At 40.5% G+C, this 25,953-nt stretch overlaps 1 protein-coding gene across 1 annotated transcript in view; it reads right to left on the bottom strand.

The window, feature by feature from the left end:
* Positions 1–25,953, bottom strand: part of STPG1 (sperm tail PG-rich repeat containing 1) — a 64,142-nt gene that overhangs the window by 25,798 nt on the left and 12,391 nt on the right. The window contains exons 3-4 of the mRNA XM_023732010.1: positions 13,080–13,198; positions 3,736–3,837 (exon numbers count right to left, since the gene is read on the bottom strand). Coding sequence (XP_023587778.1) covers positions 3,736–3,837; positions 13,080–13,198 — 221 coding nt within the window. The remainder of the gene's footprint in view (positions 1–3,735; positions 3,838–13,079; positions 13,199–25,953) is intronic.

Below are 25,953 nucleotides of genomic sequence, written 5' to 3'. Positions count from 1 at the left end.
AAACCCTAGAATATTTTTGCTGTTCAACAGAACCAATCCCACTCCTTCCAGGAAGCCATGATAAACTATTTTCAGTTAAAAAACAAACAGAATCAATGTTTGCCAAACGAAAAGGGACAAAAGCTATAGAAACTAGGTGATAACATCACTTTACCCTAGGATAGTATGGCAAGTATTAGATTAGGATAAAAAAAAAAAAAAAAAAATCCATTATTTTATGGTCAAAAGCCTGAGAATACTGCCGTGAGTTTCCTCTGCTTGAAAGGCCCATAAGGGCTCCCCCACTTCACTCTGCCCTTGGTGGCAATGGTTCTCAAGACATGGTTTATGGGCCACCTCTGGTATGTGGGTGGGTGCACCACCAGAAGCAAGAGTGCTCTTGAGCAGAGCTTCAGTTGTTCAGAGCCTAACTTGGGTTCAAGCCCCACCTCTGCCTGCTTCTAATTGTAAGGAGTCACTGATATTCCCAGGAGCAAGGTCACCCCAGCCTCATACACACTTTGACTTTGCATTTTCGCCAACAGTTAACTAAGTGCTTTTCATGGGATGTTGCACTTAATCCTTATGACAACCCTGAGCGGTGGATATCATTATTATCCCACTTTATAGATGAGGAAACTAAACTTCCTCAGCTTGGTAAGTGGTGGAGCCAAAATTCTAACCCAGGCAGTCCACTGTGTGAAATGAGGAAATCAGATACCCAGTTCTGAAAAGGAATATGTCAAGAAACATGACCACCCAGTAATAGCCATGTGTTTTCATTTACAAAATAAGTACTGATAAATGACTGTGGGAGGTTTTAGTTCAGTAAGAACCACTACCCTATACCTTCTTTGCATAATAGTATAGGCCACACCCATGCTGTTTCCTTTTAACTTCCATAGAAGAAAGGTGGTAAGGTCAAACCTTCCTTGTAGAGTTGTTTATTGCATGTCCATCCTGAGTCATGCAATAGAGTGGGCAATAGAGTGTTTTTCTAAAGCACTGTTTCCCAAAGTGTGTTCCTTGGCATACCAGTTGTATAATGTGCTGGGGTTGTAGTGGTGGTGGCGGCAGCAAAGAAAGAGTCCCAGGGTCAAATAAATTTGGGAAGCCCTCGTATCATGTTCTCATTTTGAAGATTCATAATACACATTGGCATATTAAATTAGATCTAAGTTCTACAATAAAGAAATCTGTTTGATTTTGTTTAACTAACCTTTCCTAAACTTATTAGATCATAGAATCTTTTTGGCCTAGAACACCTGTTAACACAACAGATTTTGGGCAGCATTGCTCTAAAAAAATCCCACTAGAGGCAAAGTTTCATAAAACATTGTAATCGCAATAGAATCAGTCTCAGAGTATAGCTGAAGTAACACTTACTCATCCATGATTTCCCTCCCCCTGACCCCCTTGGCTTTCTTTTAGTTGCCAAGCCTGTGGTCTCTAATCTGTCCACATGGTGGCATTTATGAACCTGTCTCCAGCATGTACTAACTGTTCTAGAACCACTTTTGTCACCATGCAAATATAGAAAGGCCATCAAACTCTCCACCCTGCTGCCCCATTTAACTTCCCAGTCAGTCCTTGTGAATGATTCTGGAGCAAAGATTTGGAAGACATTAATGAAGCTCTTCATATCATTTGGACTTAGAGAGATGACAGGTCCTCTCAAAAGGTTGGGTGTAGTTGTTCCAGCAATCATCAGGAAGTTTCTAATGTTTATAGTCTCATACAGGTTTCTGACAGCCTCACCCACAATCACACTCCTCCTGGTCACAGCAATGTCAGTAAGGCAGAGGTCTTCAGTCTTCCTCTGATGAGGGCTACTTGTGACTCCCTCAGAGGCATGGCACCTAAAGTGGGGGAGGTGCTAAATGTGAAAGTCACTAAAAGAGGAGTGACGATATGGAATTCACATCCAATTCATAAAGGAACTAGGTGAGATGTGGGGATCTCCTGACAGATTTCCATCAACTGCTTATGGAACCACCCTTGCCCAAGGATATAGGAACCTAAGTGTTCCTATAAATATAAATGTAAATATAAATCCTCATATTAATAAAAGGAGGAAAAGAGGAAGCCTGAAGAACTCAATGTCTACCTTCTCTTTGGTTTGGTCTGAATGTTTAAAGACTTGGAAGGCCTGATTAGATTCTGTAACATTCAGATCTTCCCTTGGAGCCCTTCTCTTCCAGACAGCCCGGCCTCGTCCCAGAGAAGGGCATTTGGAAAGTTACCATACAAAAAGTTTAGTAGTGACTTGATCATGTGCTATGATTCAGTCCCTTCTTTGGCACCAAACAGGAATGGGCAGTGCCAGTATTTGGCAAAGAAGTTCTCAGAGAGAAAACGTAGGTGTTGCAGGAAGTATTATATGTGACTCAGGTGGTAACAATCATAATATTTAGAATGTACATAATGCTTTGCAGTTTCAAAGAGTATTTCACCCACTGCAACGTTAATTCGCCCAGTGCCTAAAGGGAGTCTCCATGTTTTATGAGGCAACTAGGACAGAAGGGTGACGTGCTTGAGGTCACACCGAGAATCCACAGCTGAGTCAGGATTAGGTCTTAGTTCTTGTCTGCTGTGCCAAGACATGGCGAGACGGCACTTCTTTTGCCAATTGCTTTTGAGTCTCTTTACTAGCAGTGCTTGGGGCAGAAAAATAGGTAGAGGTGTGGTTGTTTTGTGAATTTATGTGAGCATGTGCAATCTCAGCTTCTTTGGTGATAGGGAGTTAACTCCAAGACTGGTTTGTTCCTTGAGTATTCAGCTCTGCCAAACTCAAATTCCAACAAGAAGTGGCTGCATTCAGTGTGTTTTAAATGGTCCCTTTGTGTAGTTTTAAGCATATGTTTTATTAATGCTAGAGTCTGGGGTGTGCCTTCTTTTTCACTTTTCTATCCATGGCTACCCTTACCCTAATTGGATTCTTTTCCCTTGCTATATCTCTTTTTCTTGCCAATTTATAAATAGTTACATAAAGAATATCCTTGCCCCAAGTCTGGTCATGGTCACTGATACTTCAAATGACTGTTTTATTGTTAGAGCACTCAACAAAAATACATTCCTACATTATACAAAGAAGAGGAATAAAGGAGGAAATCACTAATTTTCAGGCCCACTGCCTGCTTTTCTTTTGTTCCAGTCATATGTCTTAATAATTTGAATAACCCAGTTAGATTAAGCAGTGTAAGAATCACATTAGGGCAAGATGTATAAGAGTAGCATTCATTTCCTGGTAGGCCTAAAAATCTCAGGAAAACATTTACTTAGTCCACTCAATGATAACAAACTTGGTTTTGCATGATCAAGTTCTAAATATTCTTCTAGCTTCATTTCCCACTCTGGTAATATGGGGTGGTGAGAAAAAATTACTTAAAGACACAGGTTCCAATTTATCTGCAAGAAATTTGAGGAGGTAGTTACTCTCCTAATTAGAACTACGGGCCTTTGGAGAGAAAGGACCAGATGGCCACTGTGTGATTACTCAATGAATGAAGACAATTACTGACCAGTTAACAGCCTGCCTCAAGAAAAGGGGTCCTCGCGGGGAAATCCGAGGTGGAAAGGAGGAGTGTGCTATCACAGTATAGGGAGAGCAACTAGGGTCACATAACAATGTATGTATAAATTTTTGTATGAGAGACTAACTTGAATTGTCAGCGTTCAGTTAAAGCACAACAATTAAAAAAAAAAAAACACTAAAAGCATAGGCTTTGGGGCAGGGGAGAGAGAAGGGGTCCTCACCATAGAAGGAAAAGTGCATGTTCCTTTCTTAGACAGCGAGACACTGTTGGACACTGGAGATTGGTGAATGACGTTGTAGAACCCAGGACCTGGGATATCATCCTGAAAGGGGAAAGAATGTGGCATCATTGGGATACATTCAACTCCATTATGCTTTTCCACAATACATTCACTAAGTCTCACTGTAATCCTACAGGATGGGCACCATCTCCACTTCACGGATGTCAGCCCGGCTCCACCACCTCCTAACTTACCCAATCACAGTCTCAGTTACCAAGCGCTAGGCTAGAATGCCAACCCAGGTCTGAGACTGCTGAAGCCCATGTTCTTTATACTATGCAGTACTGCATTCCACAAGAAGGCTGTTGTTTTTCATGCCATTAGAGAAATGAGCATAAAACGGGATAGTAAACGTGGCTGATATGCAAGTCAAAGTATATTGATTGGGAAAGCCAAATCCACGCTAAGGAAAGGGTGACCGATTTCATGTCAACCACACCCTGCCTGACTCAGCTTCCTCCTCAGCCTTTCAGAATAGAAATTAGAGAGTGTTTCTGTTTATAAAGCAAAATGAAACAAAAACAACCTTCATCCCAAACAAGACCACTTCTAATTCTCAGACAAAATAAGGCAGGCTCATGGGGCTTAAGTGCTAAATGATGCAGGAATGTGAATTCTAAGCTCATTTCTGCTGCTGCAGTTAATTAGGATTCCATCTCACTTCCCATGCCAGCTACCAGGGGGAAGTAAATCTTGACAGAAGTTGGTCAACCAAGTGGCATGAAATGATAAGGATGCTTCACTGTCACAGAGTTTACTGGAAGCTTTTCAAAGGTTCGCATTTAATCCTCACCCTCACCCCATGAGGAAGGGATTACTGTACCATTTTGTAGATGGAGACAATGAGGCACATGGAGATGAATTTTCTCAAGGTCTCACAGCTGGAAAGTGGCAGTACATGAATTCAGTGCTAAGTGCGTGGTGTGTGCTATCTCCTTTACTCCTCACACAGGCCCTTTGCAGAGGGACTATTATTAGGTCCACTCTAAGGAAAGTGAGGTCCAGAGGCATTGAGTTCATAGTAGTAAGTGGTGAAGCCCAGATTTAAACCCAGGCAGTCTGACTCCACAGCTTGCTGTCTCCAGTGGCTGCCACCCAGGGTCATCCTCTCTCCACCATCCCTACTGCCTTCCTTAGGACAGACAGTAAGCTTAAGACACTATCAGTGCTGCCTTCAAGAGCTTTCCAGTCTGGCTGTGGCAGTGTGATTACAGTTAAATATAAGGGGTAGGGTCATAAGTCTTATTAACAGGTTATTCTGTGCTGAGTTTTAAATGTAGTAAATCCTTTGAGCCTGATTAAAGCTAATCCCTGCATTATAATTGATGATGATGCCAAGTGAACAGGGGGGAAGTTGACTGACAGGGAGACTGAGGCAAACCGTGAGACACAGCAGGACCAAGTACAGGAGCACCCTAAGACAAGAGTTCAGAAAAACCCTGGCAGATGGCTACAGATTCAAAAGCCAATGGGGAAACAAGGAAGAGATTTTTCTAGACGCAGGGGAAGTATAAATTTATTGAGTGCTCACGATGTGCCAGGCACTGTTTTGGGCAGGGTAGGGGGAGAAGGGAAAAGAACTCATATTTATCAGCGCTCTGTTGAGCACCAGCCGCTGTCGGGTGCTATGCTTGTTGTCTCCTTGACTGCCTCGTGTTGTGAGCATCATGTGAACCAATATACGTGAAAGGGCTAGGATGGTGCCAATGCATGCCGCCATTATTATCATCATTATGACTCTTTGCATTGTCCACACAACAGCCTCAGTGGAGCCAGGACCCTCTCTTAGGAGTTTTGAGTACTTTATATGTAGTACTAATTTACTTAATCTCCATTTTTAAAGATGAAAAGATAACATCTAGCATCAAAGAACTAGTAAATGGCAAAGTCAGGATTTGAACTGAGGTAGTCTGGCTACAGAGTCTACTCTTAACCACAAAACCGAACTAATTCTCGAATGAGACTGTATAGGATAAAAGAAGAAAAAAATAAACTCCACTGGCTTATGAATCTGGAATTTCAGTCTCAGTGCTGCTACTAGCTGAATGACCTTGAACAAGTCACCTCTCTGGGCCTCAGTCTTCTTGTTTGTAAAATGAAAATATTGGACTAATGCCTTGGGGTGCGTTTTAGTTTCCAGAGTCTCTGAATCTATGGAAAGTCAAAACAGTAAATGCAACCATTACTCTTCTAGTTTAAACAGCGGACAGTGAGGACATACATCTCTAGCTCCCAGTCCACTGCCACACTCTCACCATTGCCAGCAGTCCACAAGAATTTCCTGTGCACCCACATGTGTCTGGGGAGCTAGGATTGCCAGATAAAATGCAAGAATCTTAGTTAAACTTGAATTTCAGATGAACAACAAATAACTATTTTAGTATAAGCACATCTCATGCAATATTTGGGACATACGTATATTAAAACAATAGTTATTGTTTATTTAAAATTCAAATGTAACTGAGCTTCTTGTTTTTATTATTTGCTAAATCTGGCAACCCTACTGGGGTTTTAATCACGTTTTACTTTTGCCTCATTGCAAACTGGTTTGGGTCCAGGGCAAATAGGAATGAACTTTGCGAATGGTCACCTCTTAGCCTGGAGGGATGGAGTGCTGCCTGTTTAGTCTTAATGAATGTCCAAGGAGAGGTCCCCCAGACAGTAGCAGACTGAAGATGGCCAATGCCAGCTTGCAAGTGTGATTATTAATGTTCATAAATTCTGCTAGTCCGTTGTTAAACCATTGGTAGCTTGAGAATCAGCCAGAGTGGGAATATTTACACCATGGAAATCGACAAGTGCTATAAATCAGGGCTTTCTTTGTCAGAGGGAGAGCTGGTGTACCAGTACACCACTGCTTCCAGATGACACCCAAGTGAAGGTTTCTATGAGGGAGAAGTCTAGCTGCCTCTGTTGGAGATGGGTGGACGGCTCCCTGGGAGGGCAATAAAATCCACCTCCAGGATAACAGTTCAAAACTCTAACCTTTTGTGACTTCGATGAGTTTTGGCTTCTCAGAGCATATCCAAGTTGCAATTGGTGTGGACTTCGCACCCCTTGGTTTCTTGGCTGAGACCATCTCAGAAGGCAGAAAACAAACAAAAAACCCAGCAAAAACAGGGGCAGGAGACGGGGAGAAGGGAAAAGAACTCATATTTATTAGCGCTCTATTGAGCACCAGCCACTGTCAGGCGCTATGCTTGCTGTCTCCTTGACTGCCTCACGTTGTGAGCATTATGTGAGTCAATACACTTGTAAGGGCTAGAACGGTGCCAATGCACGCCACCATTATTATCATCATTATGACTCTTTGCATTGTCCCCAGTAGCCTCATTGGAGCCAGGACCCTCTCTTAGGCATTAATGACCTTCAAAGTAGGATTGAGCAATGGATGATTGGCTGATACACCCGTCTCCCCATCCAACTCACACCTGGGCAACACTTGGTTGAAATGCATTAAGGGCTCTCTTGATGGATGCAAGTCCTGGACAGGCAGCCTCTGCATCTGCCAAGGGTGGAATAAAGATCCACGTTCATTTGACCTTGGGATAGGCTGTGAGGGAAGTGAGGAGAGGGAAAAGACAGGAAGCAGGACATGTATCTCCTCACCCCAGATATCTCCATAGGTTATGGGAGAACATAATATTCCACAGCCCGGAGCCAGTCACATCTTCAAACATTCTGGATTTTCTTGTCCTGGTTTCATAAATTTTGTGTAACTAATACTTTCATGTTTGTCAAACCATTGTCTGGCTTGGAAAATATGGTCACTGTTGTTGGATCATTGGCTAAAGATCACACTTGAAAAAACAAAAACAAAACCCACTGCTGTCAGTTCTGGCCCATAGCAATCATATATTACAGAGTAGAACTGCTCCATAAAGTTTTCCTAACTGAATCTTTATGGAAGCAGATCGCCAGGCCTTTCTTCTTTCATGCCTCTGGGTGGGTTCAAACTGCCAATCTCTAGGTTAGTAGCTGAGCACAAACCATTCATGCCACCCAGGGACCCCTAAAGACCACACTAGACTTGTCAAAGCTGTCCCACCTTACTCTGGCCTGTTTTGGGGGTGACTGGCTGGTGTTTCTAGGGAGTGCTCAAGATGAATGGAAACTAAAAGTCCACTAGAGCTAGCGGCATATAACAGATGGAGGGCCCTCCTGAGGTGGAAACAGAGCCCAGTCCTCTGCTTAATTCATCGGCAAAACTGAGCAGGAATTAGGAGTTCCTGAGGGAAAAACTGACTTCCTAGAAAGCCTTTACTCAGTCTGATTGTGGCCAAGGTGGTGAGGACAGTATGGACCAGAGGCAGGAGAGCAGGCATCTGCCTCCAGGGTTCTTCCCCTCACTAGGCCTCAGGCCCCTCATCTGTGAGCTGGTGAAGAGGCAGGGGAGGGACAAGATCTGTGATTTTCATAACCAGCTCCTGGCCTCCACAGAGCAACCCGAGGAAAGGGGAACAGAAGAGGCAGCAGCCTCAACTAGTAGTTGCCTCGCCGTTTGACAGATGGGGCTTCAGCATGAGATGCTGTCACAGAAAGGGCCTCTCTGTTGAGCTAGGGACACAGGGGTCTCTCAGGTCTTTCTGGTTCCAACTGGCTGTGACTCTGGAGCATACTCCTTCTAAGATGCCCCTCCTCCTTTCTGCTTTCTCCCCTTCCTTGGTGCCTCCTCCCACCCCCTTGCCATCACCCCACACACTTGTATCATACCCTTTCCACACCTCTGATGACTATTGAAAAAGGAAAGCCAGCAACCATACTTTGAGCAAGAAAACACAACTTTTTGTTCAGAATGGGGTAGGGGAGGAGAATGCCAGAAATGGAAGGTCCCTGGGAGCCCTAAGGGAGCAACCAGGAAAATGAGAAAGACGTCTATGGAGATCATTTCCTCAAAGAGTGTTTCTTAGTCTCCCAGGTGAAAGGAAGGTGTGGGAAAGCAGAGGCAGCTGTGACACTGGGCACCTGAGCAGATGAGGATGGGGACCCGGTCTCTGCCCACTGCTGGCCTCGCTGGGTTGGAAACATAGTCAGACAAGAGAAGTGAAACCTGTATCTTTAAAGCATTGGAGAAAATCAGTATTGATTTTCCAGTGCCCTCCTTCTTTCTTAAATCTGGTATCAACTTGACAAACACTTATTGAAGCCTACTATATGCCAGACCATGTGCTAAGGACTGAAGATACAGGCACATCCTGTTAGCAGCTCACAAGTTCCAGTAATGGGACGAAGGAGACATGTCAAAACCTCACAAAATCGGTGAGATGAGCTCCTGTGATTCGATGAGAAATGCACAGACTTGAGTTGAAGTCATTCATTCAATCCCTTTTTGAAGGGTTTTAAGGGTTTGGAAAGGGCGTGCGGCTGGGAGCTCCAAGAACTTCGGCTCCAGCAGTTCCCCGTGGGTGGTGGGGACAGGATGTGCCCTCACAGAAAAGGACAGTGACGATGGTTGCACAACATGAAGAATGTAATTATGGCACTGAATTATACATGTTGAATTATACATTGTTGAATTGGTGAATGTTTTATTTAATATATTTTCACGACAATTTTAAAAAAAAAAGAAACAATAAGGCAACTATGGGGGACAAATGCACTCACACGTTATGGTTAATGCCAGGCAGAAAGTAGTCAGTGGCATAAGACAAGTCTGTGGGAGTTCAAAAGAGGACATGCTCCCTTCCACTCAGGGGGGACACTGGCCACACTGTGTGGACCAGCCAGGGGGCAGCAGTGTCTGGGAACCAGGAACTGCTTCCTGGGTTCTACCTTGCTCTGCTGTGGGCAAGTTACTTAACCCTCTTTTTGTCTTAGGATAATTATCTGAAAAGTGTGGATAACAATGGGACTGAGGTCACAGGGATATTATGGGAATGAGCTAATAAAGGTAAAGGTCTTCGAGGGGTGCCTAGCACACTGTCAGTGCCAGACAAGTGTTTGCTATTTCCAGGAATGTGTCCTGCAGACCCCTTAGGAAGGGAGTCTGGGGACCGATACAGAGAATCAGGCTTCACAGAGCAGCCAGGTCAGGCAGACCCCACTGTGGTTCAAATATGCCGCTGAGTGCATACTTGGGTAACTACCCCCTTGAAGATGGTAAGTTCTGCAAACTGAATTTGCTTTCACTTAAAGATCCCTGACATCTGGAATATCTCCACTCCAGTGTCTTATCAAGTAAATAAGTGAACAATATTAACTTTGTACAGTTTCACCACAAAGTAAATAGTGGCCTGACTACCACTTGGGGGGTGGACTTACTGTCAGGACTACGTATGAAATTAACATGAGTTTAAAACTGTGCCCCATCAAGAGGATATGGTGCCCGGGTCCCACCAGTATTCATTCATTGGAGCCTGGAAGGGATCAGGCTTAGAATCATAGAATTTTAATACCTGGCAAGGGCCTATTGTAACACCCTTATTTTTAAGATGGGGAAATGGAGGTACAAAGACGTTAGTAGCGTCTTTAGGATTACACAGCTTGGGAAACAGTGGCCACAATCCAGGGTGGCATAGGGACAGAAGAGGGATGGTGTAGGAAGAAAATGTCCAAAAGGCTACTGGGTTACGTTCCATTACAGGTTAGGCATGTCACTTCATGTACGCAAAGTCACCTGCACAACTGTAAATAACTGTAAAATGTGCAGGAGAGCAGATTTCATCTCTAGAACCAAAATTGCCAGTCCAGACACTGAGCTCTGTGAAGGATTCCTTGGACCCAGCAGTCTGACTCTTCCAGGGAACACGAGCTGGGCAATGAGGCCCCGAGAGTTCACTACAAAGTTGGGTTGCTCCAGTAAGTACGCATTTCAGAGAGCACCGGCTCTTTCTGTTACAAACGTGCTAAGTGGGTCACAGAACGAATGTGAGGACACAATCACGCTATGAGAACAGGCGCAAGGGTGTGTATGATTAATGTTTTAAGAAGGGTGGTGAGGTACTGGAGTTTTGTTTTTAATTTGTATTGCCTCACTAAATTATTGGGTGATGTTAAACAAGATACTTAACTTCTCAGTGCCCGTTTCCCTCAGGAAAAAGGAGAACAATGAGCACGGAATAGGAATGTTTTTCTCTGTTTTTATAGCTTGAAGAGACCTCCAAAATTACATAATCTAAAGCTGATGTTTCAGATGAGGAAAACGGAGCCCAGAAAAGTTAAATGACTAGTTTAAAGTAACACAGCCAGGGCAGGGAAGAACTTAGGAAACCTGATTTGTAGATCCCATGCCCTTTCTATAAAATTCCATACTGATTTACAAAATGCTTTCAAATACGTAGATGAAAGTTCTCACGCTGTCAAACCAATGCAACCACATTTGAAAAGTTGGAATCCAATTTCTCAGCTATTTCTCCTGTATTTGATGCTGCCTGTAATTCTGGCTGGCTGCCACTGTGGCTCCTTAAGCAGAAAAATTTCTGAAAAGCAATAGCATTTTTTAAATACTAACTTTAACACACAGCTCCTTTAGTTTCTAGATCTGAGTCTTCAGAATCAGATCGTATTTCTACGGCGCCTACGCACATTAGTTGACATCTTCGCCTGTATTAAGTTTGGTCTGTTTTGCTTGGGTCCTTTCAGAAACACACTGTCTTTCATAAACCAAATTTATGGCTTTGCAGGCCACTGAGGGAGGTGTGGTGCAGCATGGGGAAAGAGCACGAGGCTTTGGAGTAAGCTAGACCTGGGTTTGAGGTCTAATTCTTTCAACATTAATTCAGCAAATATTTATTGAGGGCCTCTTACATGCCAAACCCTGTGTCAGACATTGTGTGACCTTGGGCGGGTCACTTACCTTCTCTAAGCCTTGGTTTCCTCTTCTGTTTAGATAATAAACCCTTCCCTTTCAGAGTTTTCTGAGAATTAGAGATATGGTCCAAAAATGACTTGGCACATAATAGGGGCCAGTAAATGGTGGCAGCTATTATTTTTATTGGAAGCTGGGCTGCAAGTATGAGCCCTGGTGGCGCAGTGGTTAAAGCACTCAGTAGGGGTCAGCCTTGGAAACCCTGTGGGGCAGTTCTACTCTGTCCCACAGGGTCACTATGAGTGGGAATCAACTCTTTGGCAGAGAGTTTTTTTTTTTTTCTTTGGTTTGGGCTGCAAGTATCCTGGAGATGGAATATATTATCATTAAATCAACAAATGGGAAACCAGTCAGAAAAGAGACAGAGAGAGAGAGAGAGAGAGAGAGGGAGACAGACAAAAAGACAGTTAAGACATAGCCAGAGAGACTAGAGAGAGAAGAGAGAAAACTCCTGAGCAAATATCTCATTTATAGTCGTTGAGGAAAAACCTACAAGAAATTAAAAAATGTATACATACACACATATATATACTTATTATTTACTTTCTTAGAATCCTAAAATATCCGAAGTGGAAGGAACTTAGATATTCTCTGGTTCACCATTCTCATTTCTCATTTACAAAGGAGGAAACGGGCTGAGGGGCAAAGGGGCTGCTTGCCTTCATGACTCACCTGCATTCAGAACCCAGACTTCTTCATTCCATCTCCGCCATTTTGGCAAGGCGGTAAGATAAAAAACCACATTTTTAGAATACAGCAGAAGGTTATTGAGATGCTGACTCCTCCAAAAGAATGTTTATTCTAAAGGTCTTGGCTTAATGAGTAAAGGAATGAAAATTTTAAAGAAGACATTAAGGACTTCTGCGAGTTGCATCAGCCCCCTGCTGGTGAGAGGGGAGAAGGTCATACTCCAGGGGCCTAGACCTGTGAAATCCCAAAGGTTAAGTAAGGGCTGTCAGAAGCTTAGTGGAACTTTCCAGATCAGAGAAGAAAAGAGACACAGAGATTTAGGGGACAGGTGGAGATGGACAGAATACAGGAATAGTAATAACAAATTGTTAAAGGAAGTTTAAAAAAAGAGCCTCATCTCAAAGGCAATCCTAAACTTAATAGACTCTGGTTTATTTGAAAAAAGTTGTTATTTTAGGGAGTAAGGCTGGTGAATTTTACAATCTTTGAATTGTTCGTTTTTATCATAATTTTTAAAATGCATTTTTTATTAAATTTTTATTGGTTCAGTGTGGCACTATGGTAAGTCCAGTTGTGGCTGTTTTAGTCCAGACATGGATTTAGTATTTTCAAGCTCATTCTTACAGTCAGCGCACATTGGAAAGGGTGCCGTGGCTCCTTAGGTAACACTGCCCTCTACTGTTCACAAAGACAAATGCACCAGCCAGACTAACGAGCCAGTCCTATGAGGCCAAATATGATGAGGCTCAAATTCAGACTAAAAGAATCTCTAAGACAATATCATTACCTGTTTATAATAAAATCGCTTGGCTTGACTATTAAATCCTTTTCTTTCTGAACTTGGAACTTCCAAAGTCTGAAACCTAAAAGGAATGGAGGATTGTGTTGGATACGCAGCAGTAAAACCTATAAAGAACAAAAATAAAATAAAAATCAGCATAAAACAATGCATTCGGACATGCAGAAAACACAGCTGTATATTAAAGTTTCATTTTAAATACAATAAAACAGAAACTTGCCTTTTGACAGGAGGTAAATATGAAACCAGAATTTTTTTTTAAGTATTCCTTACTTTATTTTTTTCCCCTACCTTGTTAATTTATTGGGTTCCCCTCTCCTCTAGCTTTTAAACTAACATGAGACTTCGTCATATGACTAAAGTGCATTGTACCAGAAAAGAGGAAGGATATGATAAGGGAGATGTTCTTGCCAGACAGAAAGGGCACATGGAAAACCATTCTAGGACTCAAGGGAGCAGCCTGGGAGAGGAGAGGGACAGGGGCACACAGCAAGAGTCCTCATCCCCCCTCGGCCCAGATCAGACATCAGCAGAGTGCCATAAAGACATAGCGAGGTTAGGGAAATCCTACGGTGGGGCTTGCTCTCACTTTTCAAGGCTTTTTTTTTAACAAGTATAAGTTTACATTTCTGCTTTGAGCATATATGGGTTTAAAAAGCAAGAGGGGATCATTTATAGAAAATCAAGTTCAAATTTTTACATGTCTGGGTTGTGATGTATTAAATGTACAAATGATGTGTAAATTCACCTCCCAGGACCCTCCTCCTGCTCGCTCCACATGTGGAAGACTGTCCAGGATTACTAAGACTCCATAGGCAGCATCTATCTGCATAGCAGGCTGATTACATACTTTAAACTGTGAGTATAATAGAGTCTGACTCCATTTTTTGATGTTTGACTGCTGACAGCTTTTAAGCTTCATCCCTCCCTCTTCGCCTTCTGCTCCAAATCTGAGCAAGCTGATGAGAAAGCCCGTATTCTCCCTCCTTTGGTGCCAGTTGGAAGATCAAACCATGTAAGCCTCTGCCTTCACCACAATCAAAACCCCAAGCCAGCCTCCTTTTCCCACACTCTCAGGTCATTTTTGGACCAGGGAAGCCTGGTCCTACTTTCCCCAGAAAGCCTCATTATGTAAGTAATAAACCCTTTTATGTCCTCGTGGGGTATATGTGGCATCATCAGCCTCAAAACAAATCTTGGGTGGGGGTCCATCCAGGCTCTGTGGATGACTACAAGAGTAAGCCAAGTTATCTTGAGATGAGAGTCCTAATTCTGAGAGAGAAAATGTGTGCATACATTGGAAAAACAACAGCAAAGTGAAAGGAAGAAGATAAGCTTGTTGCATGGAAACTATCTTTAAGGCCCATTTCTTAGTCTCCAAATTTTTAAAAAATCAAAACTGCTTTTCACAGAGGGAAGCCTAATGCCAACAGGGCCTTTCAGGCTGGGGGGATACTATTATGAACCAGCCTTACAGATGACGAAACTGAGGCTGAGAGGGATTAAATTTCTCATCCAAATCACACAGCTAGTAACTGGTACAGCTGGGGTTTGAACCCAATTTGTCTAATGAGTAAAGTTCTTAAGCTCTAAACTGTGCTTCTTCTCCATGAGCCTAGTTCATAGTAAGTACTCAATAAATGAATGAATGAAATTATAGGAAGAAGGACAATCTAGCCTGATTTGCCTGAGTTGAAGATGTAGCAAGTAAAATCAGCTAAACATGTTCAGTTTGAAAACACTTGGAGATATCAATATATGGTATATTTATCTTTTTCCTCACCTTCACACACACACCATTTAGGTAGGTGGCTGGCTATATATTTTTTGCTTTAGGGGAGGTATCTAGCAAAGCAGAAAGCCAAAGTAGCTGCAAAGCTTCCCAGCTTTTATTTCTAAAAGCCTAAGTCAATAGAACAACTGAGAGAGTTTGTAAAGGAGGCAGAAAAGAAGAGGGTTACAAAGAAGGTAAAAGGAAGGACATTCCCCTGGGGGAAGGGAAGGTTTCTCCTGGACTGAAAAAGAGATCATACACTTTGGCTATGTATCAGAACAATCCTTTTGATGAGAACAACCAGAAAAACAGAATTTATTAAAAAAAACTCTGGATAGTTGGACTTCCACTTTCAGCCCAGATGGAATAACAGGGACTAGATTCACCCTCCTACCTGAAAAAAACTTAAAAGATGAACCCAAACCAAAAACCAAACCCACTGCCATTACATCGATTCTAACTCACAGCAACCCTATAAGATGAAGTAGAACTGCCCCCTAGGGCTTCCAAGGCTGTAAATCTTTATGGAAGCATACTGCCACATCTTTCTCCCATGGAGCAGCTGGTGGGTTTGAATCATCGACTTTTTGGTTAGCAGCTGAGTGATTTAACCACTGCACCACCAGGGCTCCAAAAAGATGAACAAAATATATGAAACAATGGTTTTCAAGATATGGGACATCAGTCAACAAAAGAGTGGGATCCCTGAGATATGGGAAACCAATGAAGTTAGCAGTAAAATTGCCCCGGCTTACTGCCTTGAGAAAGGTTCTAGGCTAAAGAACAGGAAGGGGGAATCCAGACAAATTCTGGTAGTCTCCTTGAGTTGACGAAATGGATCGGGGAGTCCAGAAAGGCTGGGAGGCTAGAGTTCACAGAGCAGATTACCAGAGGAGAGAGGTCTACACAGAAAAAGAGCTCTGGAGATCTGCACAGGGTTCCCCTCAACCAGTTACCTGAGTAACGATCAGTGTATGCATTTGAGAAAACTACCCAAGGCTGAGGAAAGAACCACCTGAAAGGATTAGAGTGAACAATACCTGAGGCTCACACAGGGCCAGAAATATGTCCTATTCCCACAAGTCAGGGTGGAAAAATTTAATAACTTATGGAACATCAGGTTGTTGTTGTTAGGTGCTGTCGAGTCGGTTCCAGCTCATAGCAACCCTATGTATAACAGAATGAAACATCAGGCAGAGCACACAAAATATTTTTGCCTCAGTAATATGGCAAAATTACCTCTAGGCTAACTACTACTCTGGTCCCACCTAACAAAGCTTAAAAACCAAGAAGCAAAAGGATCAAACTGTTTCCAGGTAATTTAACTGTCTCCTAGAGTAAAACACAAGGATATGGATAGGAATGCAAAAATATACAGCACCCAACAAGGTAAAATTCAAAATATCTGGTAGCCAATAAAAATTAATAGGCATGCAAAAAGGAAGAAAATACAATTCACAGTGAGGCGAAAATAATCAAAATAGACTCAGAAATGACATAATGATAGAATTATTATTAATATTAATTATATTAATAGCTAATATAACTGTATTCCATATGTTCATGAAACTATAGAAAAAATTAAACATTTTAAGGACAGACATGGAAGATATAAAAAAGAGCCACATAAAACCTCTAGAGATGAAACTAGGATGTCTGAGACTGAAAATACCCTAGATGGAGTTAACAGCAGATTAAACACTGTAGGAAAAAAGACTAGTGAATTGGAAGTCATAGCAACAGAAAGTATGCAAAATAAAGCACAGAGAGTAAAAGGACTATAATACAGAATATCAGTGAGCTGTGGGAAAACTTCAAGCAGCCTAACATACATGTAATTGGACTTCCCAACAAAGAAGAGTGGGGAGAGGAGGAACAGAAAAAAATATTTCAAAAAAATTGACTGAAAATTTTACAAATTTGATAAAAACTATAGACTGCCAGATCCAACAAGGTCAATGAACCTCAAGCATGAGAAACATGGAGAAAACTACACCAAGGCACATCATAATTAAATTGCTTTTTAAAAGTGATTAGAATTTTTTTTAATTAGGTAAAGAAAAAAAGGCACATTACATACAAAGTGGCAAATAGAAAAATGACAGCAGACTTTTCACTGGAAACAATATAAGCCAGAAGACAATACAGCAACATCTTTACCATAATGAAAGCAACAACAACAACCACCGTGACCCTAGAATTCTGCACCCAGTAAAAATACCTTTCAAAAATAAAGACTTTTTAAGACATACAAAACCTGAAAGAACTCAATACCAACAAATAGAACCTACAAGAATTGTGAAAGGAAATCTTTCAGGCAGGAGAAAAATTATACTAGTTGCAAATATGGATGGATCTACATAAAAGAAGGAAGCATATAAAAATACTGTGTGGATAAGCATATAATTATGACTATAAGTTGATAAATTTAAATATAAATTTATAATTATTTTAAAGATAATTTACTATTTAAGGCAAAAATAATAACAATGTATTGTGGGCCTATAATATATGTAGAAGTAAAATATTAGACACTAATATCAAAAGGCCAGGAGGGGAAAGATAAAAATAAACTGCCGAAAATTCCTTCTAAAAGAGCCTCGGTGGTGCAAGCAGTTTGCAATCAGCTGCTCGCTTAAACGTAGGCAGTTTGAACACACCCAGTGGCCCAAGGGAAGACAGGCCTGCTTTTGTAAAGACTACAGCCGAGAAAACCCTACGAAGCAGTTCTGCTCTGTAATACATGGGGTCACCATGAGTCAAGGGCTGACTGGACAGCAGCTAATGATGACAACAACAAGGTCCTTCTAATATAAATGAAGCAGTATAATATCACTTGACGGTAGACTGTGAGAAGTTAAAGATGTATAGTATAAACTCTAAAGTAGGAGTCAGAAAGCCTTTTCTGTAGAGGGTCAGATAGTAAACATTTTAGGCTATGCAGACTATACAATCTCTGTTGTAACTACTCAACTCTTACATTATAGAATGAAAGCAGACATAGACAATACATAAACAAATGAGGCTATGTTCCAATAAAACTTTATTTACAAAACCAGGCAGTGGGTAAGATTTGGTTCAAGGGCTAAAGTTTGCTGACCACTACTATAAAGTATGACCTTAAGTATACCCCACCTAAATTTGGAAACCATCTCAAGAATAGATATGATGCATCAAACACTAATGACCAAAGACCAGACGAACTGTGGGATGGCATCGAGGACATAATACATGCAGAAAGCAAAAGGTCACAAAAAGACAGGAAAGAAAAGACCAAAATGGATGTCAGAACAGACTGAAATTTGCTCTTGAACATAGAGTAACTAAAGCAAATGGAACAAATGATTAAGTAAAACAGCTGAACAGAAAATTTCAAAAGGCAACTAGAAAAGAAAAAGTATTATAATGAAGTGTGCAAAGACCTGGAGTTAGAAAACCAAAAGGGAAAAAACATGCTCAGCATTTCTCAAGCTGAAAGAACTGACGAAAAGATTCAAGCCTCAAGTTGCAATATTGAAGGATTCTACAGGGAAAATATTGAACGATGGAGGAAGCATCAAAAGAAGATGGAAGGAGTACACAGAGTCATTGTACCAAAAAGAACTGGTTGACATCTAACCATTTCAGGAGGTAACATATGATCAAGAACCAATGGTACTGAAGGAAGAAGTCCAAGCTGCACTGAAGGCATTGGTGAGAACAAGACTCCAGGAATTGATGGAATACCAACTAAGATGTTTCAACAAATGGATGCAGCGCTGGAGGTGCTCACTCATTTATGTCAAGAAATTTGGAAGACAGCTTCCTGGCCAACTGACTGGAAGAGATCCATATTTGTGCCTATTCCAAAGAAAGGTGGTCAAACAGAATGCAGAAATTATAAAACAGTATCACTGATATCAGACACAAGTAAAATTTTGCTGAAGATCATTGAAAAGCAGCTGCAGCAGTACATCAACAGGGAACTGCCAGAAGTTCAAGCTGGATTCAGAAGAGGACATGGAACGAGGGATATCACTGCTGATGTCAGATGGATGTTGATGAAAGCAGAGAATACCAGAAAGATGTTTACTTGTTTTATTGACTACGCAGACATGCAACTTAGTGGATCATGACAATTATGGATAACATTGTAAAGAATGGGAATTCCAGAACACTTAATTGTGCTCATGAGGAACCTGTACATAGACCAAGAGGCAGTCATTTGAACAGAACAAGGGGATACTGCATGGTTTAAAATCAGGAAAGGTGTCTGTCAGGGTTGTATCCTTTCACCATACTTATTCAACCTGTATGCTGAGCAAATAATCCGAGAGGCTGGACTGTTATGAAGAAAAATGCGGCAACACAACCGGAGGAAGACTCATTAACAACCTGCAATGTGCAAATGACACAACCTTGCTTTCTGAAAGCCAAGCGACTTGAAGCACGTATTGATGAAGATCAAAGACTACAGCCTTCAGTATGGATTACACCTCAACATAAAGAAGACAAAAATCCTCACACCTGGACCAATAAGCAACATCATGATAAATGGAGAAAAGGCTGAAGTTGTCAAGGATTTCATTTTACTTGTATCCACAATCAATGCCCATGGAAGCAGCAGTCAAAAAATCAAATGACATATTGCACTGGGCAAACCTGTTGCAAAAGATCTCTTTAAAGTGCTGAAAAGCAAAGATGTCACTTTGAGGACTAAGGTGCGCCTGACCCAAGCCATGTGTCATGGATTGAATTGTGCCCCCCCAAAAATATCTGTCAACTTGGCTAGGCCATGATTCCCAGTATTGTGTCACTGACCACCGTTTTGTCAGCTGATGTGATTTTCTTATGTGTTGTAAATCCAATCTCTATGATGTTAACGAGGTGGGATTAGCGGCAGTTATGTTAATGAGGCAGGACTCAATCTACAAGATTAGGTTGAGTCTTAGATTAATCTCCTTTGAGATTTAAAAGAGAGAAGCAAACAGAGAGACAGGGGGACCTCATACCACCAAGAAAGCAGCACTGGGAACAGAGCACGTCCTTTGGACCCAGGGTCCCTGAGACTGAGAAGCTCCTAGTCCAGAGGAAGATTGATGACAAGGACCTTCCTCGAGAATCAACACAGAGAGAAAGCCTTCCCCTGGAGCTGATGCCCTGAATTTGGACTTCTAGCCTACTAGACTTTGGACGTGTTATTAGGAGGGATTAGTCCCTGGAGAAGGAAATCATGCTTGGTAAAGTGGAGGGTCAGTGAAAAAGAGGAAGACCCTCAACGAGATGGATTGTACGGTGGCTGTAACAATGGGCTCAAGCATAACAATTATTGTGAGCATGGCGCAGGACCAGGCAGTGTTTTGTTCTATTTTACACAGTGTCGTTATGAATCAGAACTGACTTGATGGCACCTAACAACAACAACAAGACTGTGAGAAAATAAAATTTCTGCTGGTTGAAGCTATCCACTTCTGGTATTTCTGTTATAGCAGCACTAGATGACTAAGACGCCATGGTATTTTCAATTGCCTCATATGCATGTGAAAGCTAGACAGTGAATAAGGAAGACCAAAGAAGAATTGATGCCTTTAAATTATGGTGTTGGCAAAGAATACTGAATATGCCATGGACTCCCAGAAGAACAAATAAATCTGTCTTGGAAGAAGTACAGCCAGAATACTCCTTAAAAGCAAGGATGGCGAAACTCTTGTCTCATGCACTTTGGACATGTTATCAGGAGGGACCATTCCCTGGAGAAGGGCATCATGCTTGGTAAAGTAGAGGATCAGAGAAAAAGAGGAAGACCCTCAACAAGACAGAGTGACACACTCATGCAACAATGGGCTCAAGCATAACAACAATTGTAAGCCCAGGCAGCATTTCGTTCTGTTATACATACAGCGGCTAAGAGTTGGAATCGACTCAACAGCACCTAACAACAACAACAGCAACAATCAAGGAAAAACTAAACTTGCTGTTGAGTCAATTTCAACTCATAGTGACGCTACAAGACAGAGTAGAACTGTCCCATAGGACTTCCAAGGCTGTAAATCTTTACAGAAGCAGATTGCCAAATCTTTCTCCAGCGGAGCAGCTGGTGGGTTCGAACCACCGACCTTTCGTTAGCAGCTGAACACTTAGCCACAACTCCACCAGGGCTCCCTAATCAAAGGAAAGCTAGATACTAATAACAGACAAAGTAGATTTCAGAGCAAAAAAAATATTACCTGTAATAAAGGAGGTCATTTCATAATGATAAAAGGATCAATTCCTCAAAATAACACAATAATCCTAAATGTGGATATATCCAATAACAGAGATTCAAAAAACATAAAACAAAAACTGATAGAACTGCAAGAAGAAATAGAAATTTCCAATATTATAGTCAGATTTCACAGCCCTCTCTCAATTTAAATAACAAGTAAACAGATGATCAGTAGGGATGTACAAGATATGAATAACACTATCACCTAACTTGAACTAATTAACATTTATAGAACACTCCACCTAACAATTTTACACAACCTCTTCCAGAAAACTGAAGAGGAAAAAACCTTTTTCTACTCATTCTGTGACGCCAGGGATACCTTGATACCAAAACCAGATAAAGTTATTACAAAAAAAAAAAAAAAAAAAAAACCACTAACTATAAATCAGTAGTCTTCCTATACACTGGGGCAGAAATTCTTTTAAAAAATTTTAGCAACAATATATAAAAAGATAACATATCATGAACAAGTGATATTATCCCAGGAATGCAAAGACAGTTTAATACTCAAAAATCGATCAACATAATTCACCATATTAACAAACTGAAAAAGAAAAACCATATGATTTTCGCAGTAGACACAGAATGAAATCATAGAATATGTACTCTTTTTTGTCTGGCTTCTTTCACTCAGAATAATTATTTTAAGATTCATCTATGTTGTTTGAGTATCAATACTTCATTGCTTTTTATCGCTGAGTAGTATTCCATAACAAATTATGGACAACACTGTGAAGAATAGGAATTCCAGAACACTTAATTGTGCTAATGAAGAACGTGTACATAGATCAAGAGGCAGCCGTTTGAACAGAGCAAGGGGATACTGTGTGGTTTAAAATCAGGGAAGGTGTGTGTCAGGGTTGTATCGTTTCACTATACTTATTCAATCTGTATGCTGAGCAAATAATACAAGAAGCTGGACTATATGAAGAACACTACATCAGGATTGGAGGAAGACTCATCAACACTGAAGATCAAAGACTACAACCTTCAGTATGGATTACACCTCAACATAAAGAAAACAAAAATCCTCACAACTAGGCCAATAAGCAACATCATGATAAATGGAGAAAATACTGAAGTTGTCAAGGATTTCATTTTACTTGGATCCATAATCAACACCCACAGAAGCAAGAAATCAAAAGACGCATTGCACTGGGCAAATCTGCTGCCAAAGACTTCTTTAAAGTGTTGAAAAGCAACGATGTCACTTTGAAGATTAAGGTGCGCCTGACCCAAGCCATGGTGTTTTCAATCGCCTCATATGCATATGAAAGCTGGTAGATGAATAAGGAAGACCAAAGAAGAATTGATGTCTTTGAATTGTGGTGTTGGAGAAGAATATTGAATATACCATGGACCGCCAAAAGAACGAACAAATCTGTCTTGGAGGAAGTACGACCAGAATACTCCTTAGAAGCAAGAATAGTGAGACTACATCTCACATACTCTGGATATGTTATCAGGTGGGACCAGTTCCTGGAGAAGGATATCATGCTTGGTAAAGTAGAGAGTCACCGAAAAAGAGGAAGACCCTCAACGAGATGGATTGACACAGTGGCTGCAACAATGGGCTTATGCATAACAATTGTGAAGATGGCAGAGGACCGGGCAGTGTTTTGTTCTGTTGTACCTAGGGTTGCTATGAACTGGAACCAACTTGACGGCAACTAACAACAACAACGACAACAGTATTCCACTGTAGAGATATATGACAATTGTTTATCCATTGCTGATAGAAATTTGAGCTGTTGCCAGTTTTTGTCTATTACAGCAAAGCTTCCATGACCATTTGAGTACAAGTCTTTGAATAGACATAAGCCTTCGTTTCTCTTGGACAGATACCTAGAAGCAAAATGGCTGGATTGTTTGTTTAACTTTTTAAGAAGCTGCCTGACTGTTTTCCAAAGTTGTACTTTTTTACCTCCCCACTGGCAGTATATGAGATTTCTAGTTGCTCCACACCCTCTTCAATACTTGGTATGGGCAATCTTTTTAATTTCAGTCATCCCATTAGGTGTGTAGTGGTACGTCACTGTGGTTTTAATTTGCATTTCTCTAATGACTAATGATGCTGAGCATCTTTCCATATGCTTTATTTGCTACAGGGTTGCTACGAGTCAGCATTGACTTGACAGCAATAGGTTTGGTTTGGGTTTGGTATTTGTTATTCAAATATCTTTTTTGGTGACATGTCTGTTAAACAAAGAGAAAAAGTATTTCATAAAATCCAGTATTTTTTTATGATTAAAAAAAAAAAAAAACCACTAGCAAACTGGGAATAGAAGCAAACTTCCAAAATCTGATAAAAGGTATCCATAACAAACACCCACAGCAAACACAATACTGAATAGTGAAATACTAAAAGCTTTCTCCTGAGACAGGGAAACTAGGATGACTGCTCTTATCTTTCTATTCAACATTGTACTGAAGGTCCCTAGTCAGTACAAAAGTCAATAAAAATAAATAAAAATATATGGAATAGAAAGGAAGAAATAAAGCTCTCATTATTCCCAGATCACAAGATTATATATGAAGAAATTTCAGAAGAATCTATAGATAACCTATTAGAGGTAATAACTGAATTTAGCAAGATCACTGGAATCGAAGTCAATGTATCAGCAATATTACCATTTATCCACTTATAATAGGATAAAAAAAATCAAATGCCTAGAATAAATATAATGAAGCTATGCAAGACCTCTACATAAAAAAACTACAAAACTCACTGAGAAAAAATTAAAAGCCTTAAATGAAAGGATATACATGGATTGGAGAACTCAATATTGTAAAGATATAAGTTGTCCCTAAATTCATTTCTAGAATGAATGCAACCAAATCAAAAATGATAGTAGGTTTTTTGGGTTTTTTTTTTTAGGACATTAATAAGCTGATTCTAAAAGTATATGGAAATGCAAAGAGCCAAGAGTCACCAAGATAAACTTTAATAAGTACAAAGTTAAAGGACTTACATTACTAGATAAAAAATTTACTATAAAGTAACAATAAGTAAAATAGTATTGTATTTGAATAGAATAAAGAATCAACAAGCAGACCTGCATGGACATGGACACCTGATTTATGACAAAGATAGCACTGTAAAGTAGGAAAGAAAGAATAGCCTTTTCAGTAAATGGTGCTGATCAATTGACTATGCATACTGAAAACAACAGACTTTGACATCCACCTCATACCATACACAAAAGCAATCCCAAGTGAATTGTAGATCTAAATGTGAAAGGTTAACTAATAAAGTTTCTAGAAGAAATAACCTTGAGGTGGGCAAAGATTTCTCAAATAGGACAGGCATACAAACAAACCATAAAGGAAAGATTGATAAACTAGGCTATATTAAAATTAAGAACTTCTGTTCATTAACACACCATTACGGTAGTGAAAAAAGGAAGTCACAGACTGGGAGAAGATATTTACTTTATCTATAGCCAACAAATGATTCATTTCTAGAATAGTTAAAGAACTCCTATAAATAAGAAAAGGGCAGACAACGCAGTAGAAAAAAATGGACAAAATACTTAAACAATCGCATCTCCAAAGAGAATATCCAAATAGCCAGTGAACATATGAAAAGGAGCTGAACCTCACAGATCAATGCAAATTAAAACCATTATGAAATAAAAATGTTGGCAAGGATGTGGAGCAACTGGAATTCTCAGACATTGCTTCTAGGAAGTAAAATTGGCACAACCACTTTGGAAAACTGTTTGGCAGTATCAACTAAAGCTGTTCATAAACGTATCCTATAATCCAGCAATTTTACTCCTAGGTATAGACCCAAAAATGCATATATAAATGTCCCCAAAATGTACAGGAATAGTTAATAGAAGCTTTATTCATAATATTCAAAGACTGGCAACAACCCAAATGTCCTTCAATAGTTGTTGTTAGGTGCCATCGAGTGGATTCCGACTCATAGCAACCCTATGCACAACAGAACAAAATACTGCCCAGTCCTGTGCCATCCTCACAATCATTGCTATATTAGAGCCCAACGTTGCAGCCACTGTGTCAATCCATCTCACTAAGGGTCTTCCTCTTTTTCGTTGACCCTCTACCTTACCAAGCATGATGTCCTTCTCCAGGGACTGGTCCCTCCTGATAACATGTCCAAAGTATCTGAGACGAAGTCTCACCATCCTCACTTCCAAGGAGCACTCTGGCTGTACTTCTTCCAGGACAGACTTGTTTGGTCTTCTGGCAGTCCACGGTATATTCAATATTCTTCGCCAACATCATAATTCAAAGGCCTCAATTCTTCTTTGGTCTTCCTTACCCATTGTACAGTTTTTGAATGCATATGAGGCATTGGGTCAGGTCCACCTTAGTCCTCAAAGTGATTTGCCCAATGCAATACGTCGTTTGACTTCTTGACTGCTGCTTCCATGGGCGTTGATAGTGGATCCAAGTAAAATGTTATCAGTAGTAGAATGGATAAATAAATTGTATTTTCAAACAAAGAAAAACTTTATAGCAATTAAAATGAACAGTTACCAGTAAATGAAACATGAAGTTGAATCTTTCAAACAAAAGTTGAAGAAAAGAGTTCATACTGTATGATTCCAATTTATACAATGGTCAAAAATATACTAAATTAATCAATGGTATTAAAAGTCAAGATAGCTGTAGTGTTTACCTTTGCAAAGAAGAGGGGTAATGCTTGAGAAAGGAATAAGGCAAGGGCTTCTGGGATACTGTTAACATTCTATTTCTTGGTCTGAGTAGTGATTCCATGGGTGGTGTTTTCTTCTGAATATTCATTAAGCTGTACAATTACAATCTGTGCACTTTTTCTGACCATATATTCAGAATTTATTTGTCAATAA

This window comes from Trichechus manatus, unplaced genomic scaffold (genome assembly GCF_000243295.1).
Source record: "Trichechus manatus latirostris isolate Lorelei unplaced genomic scaffold, TriManLat1.0 scaffold00048, whole genome shotgun sequence".
Lineage (NCBI taxonomy): Eukaryota > Metazoa > Chordata > Mammalia > Sirenia > Trichechidae > Trichechus > Trichechus manatus.
The sequence above is the reverse complement of the archived record's forward strand: the minus strand, read 5'-3'. Positions and strand labels throughout refer to the sequence as shown.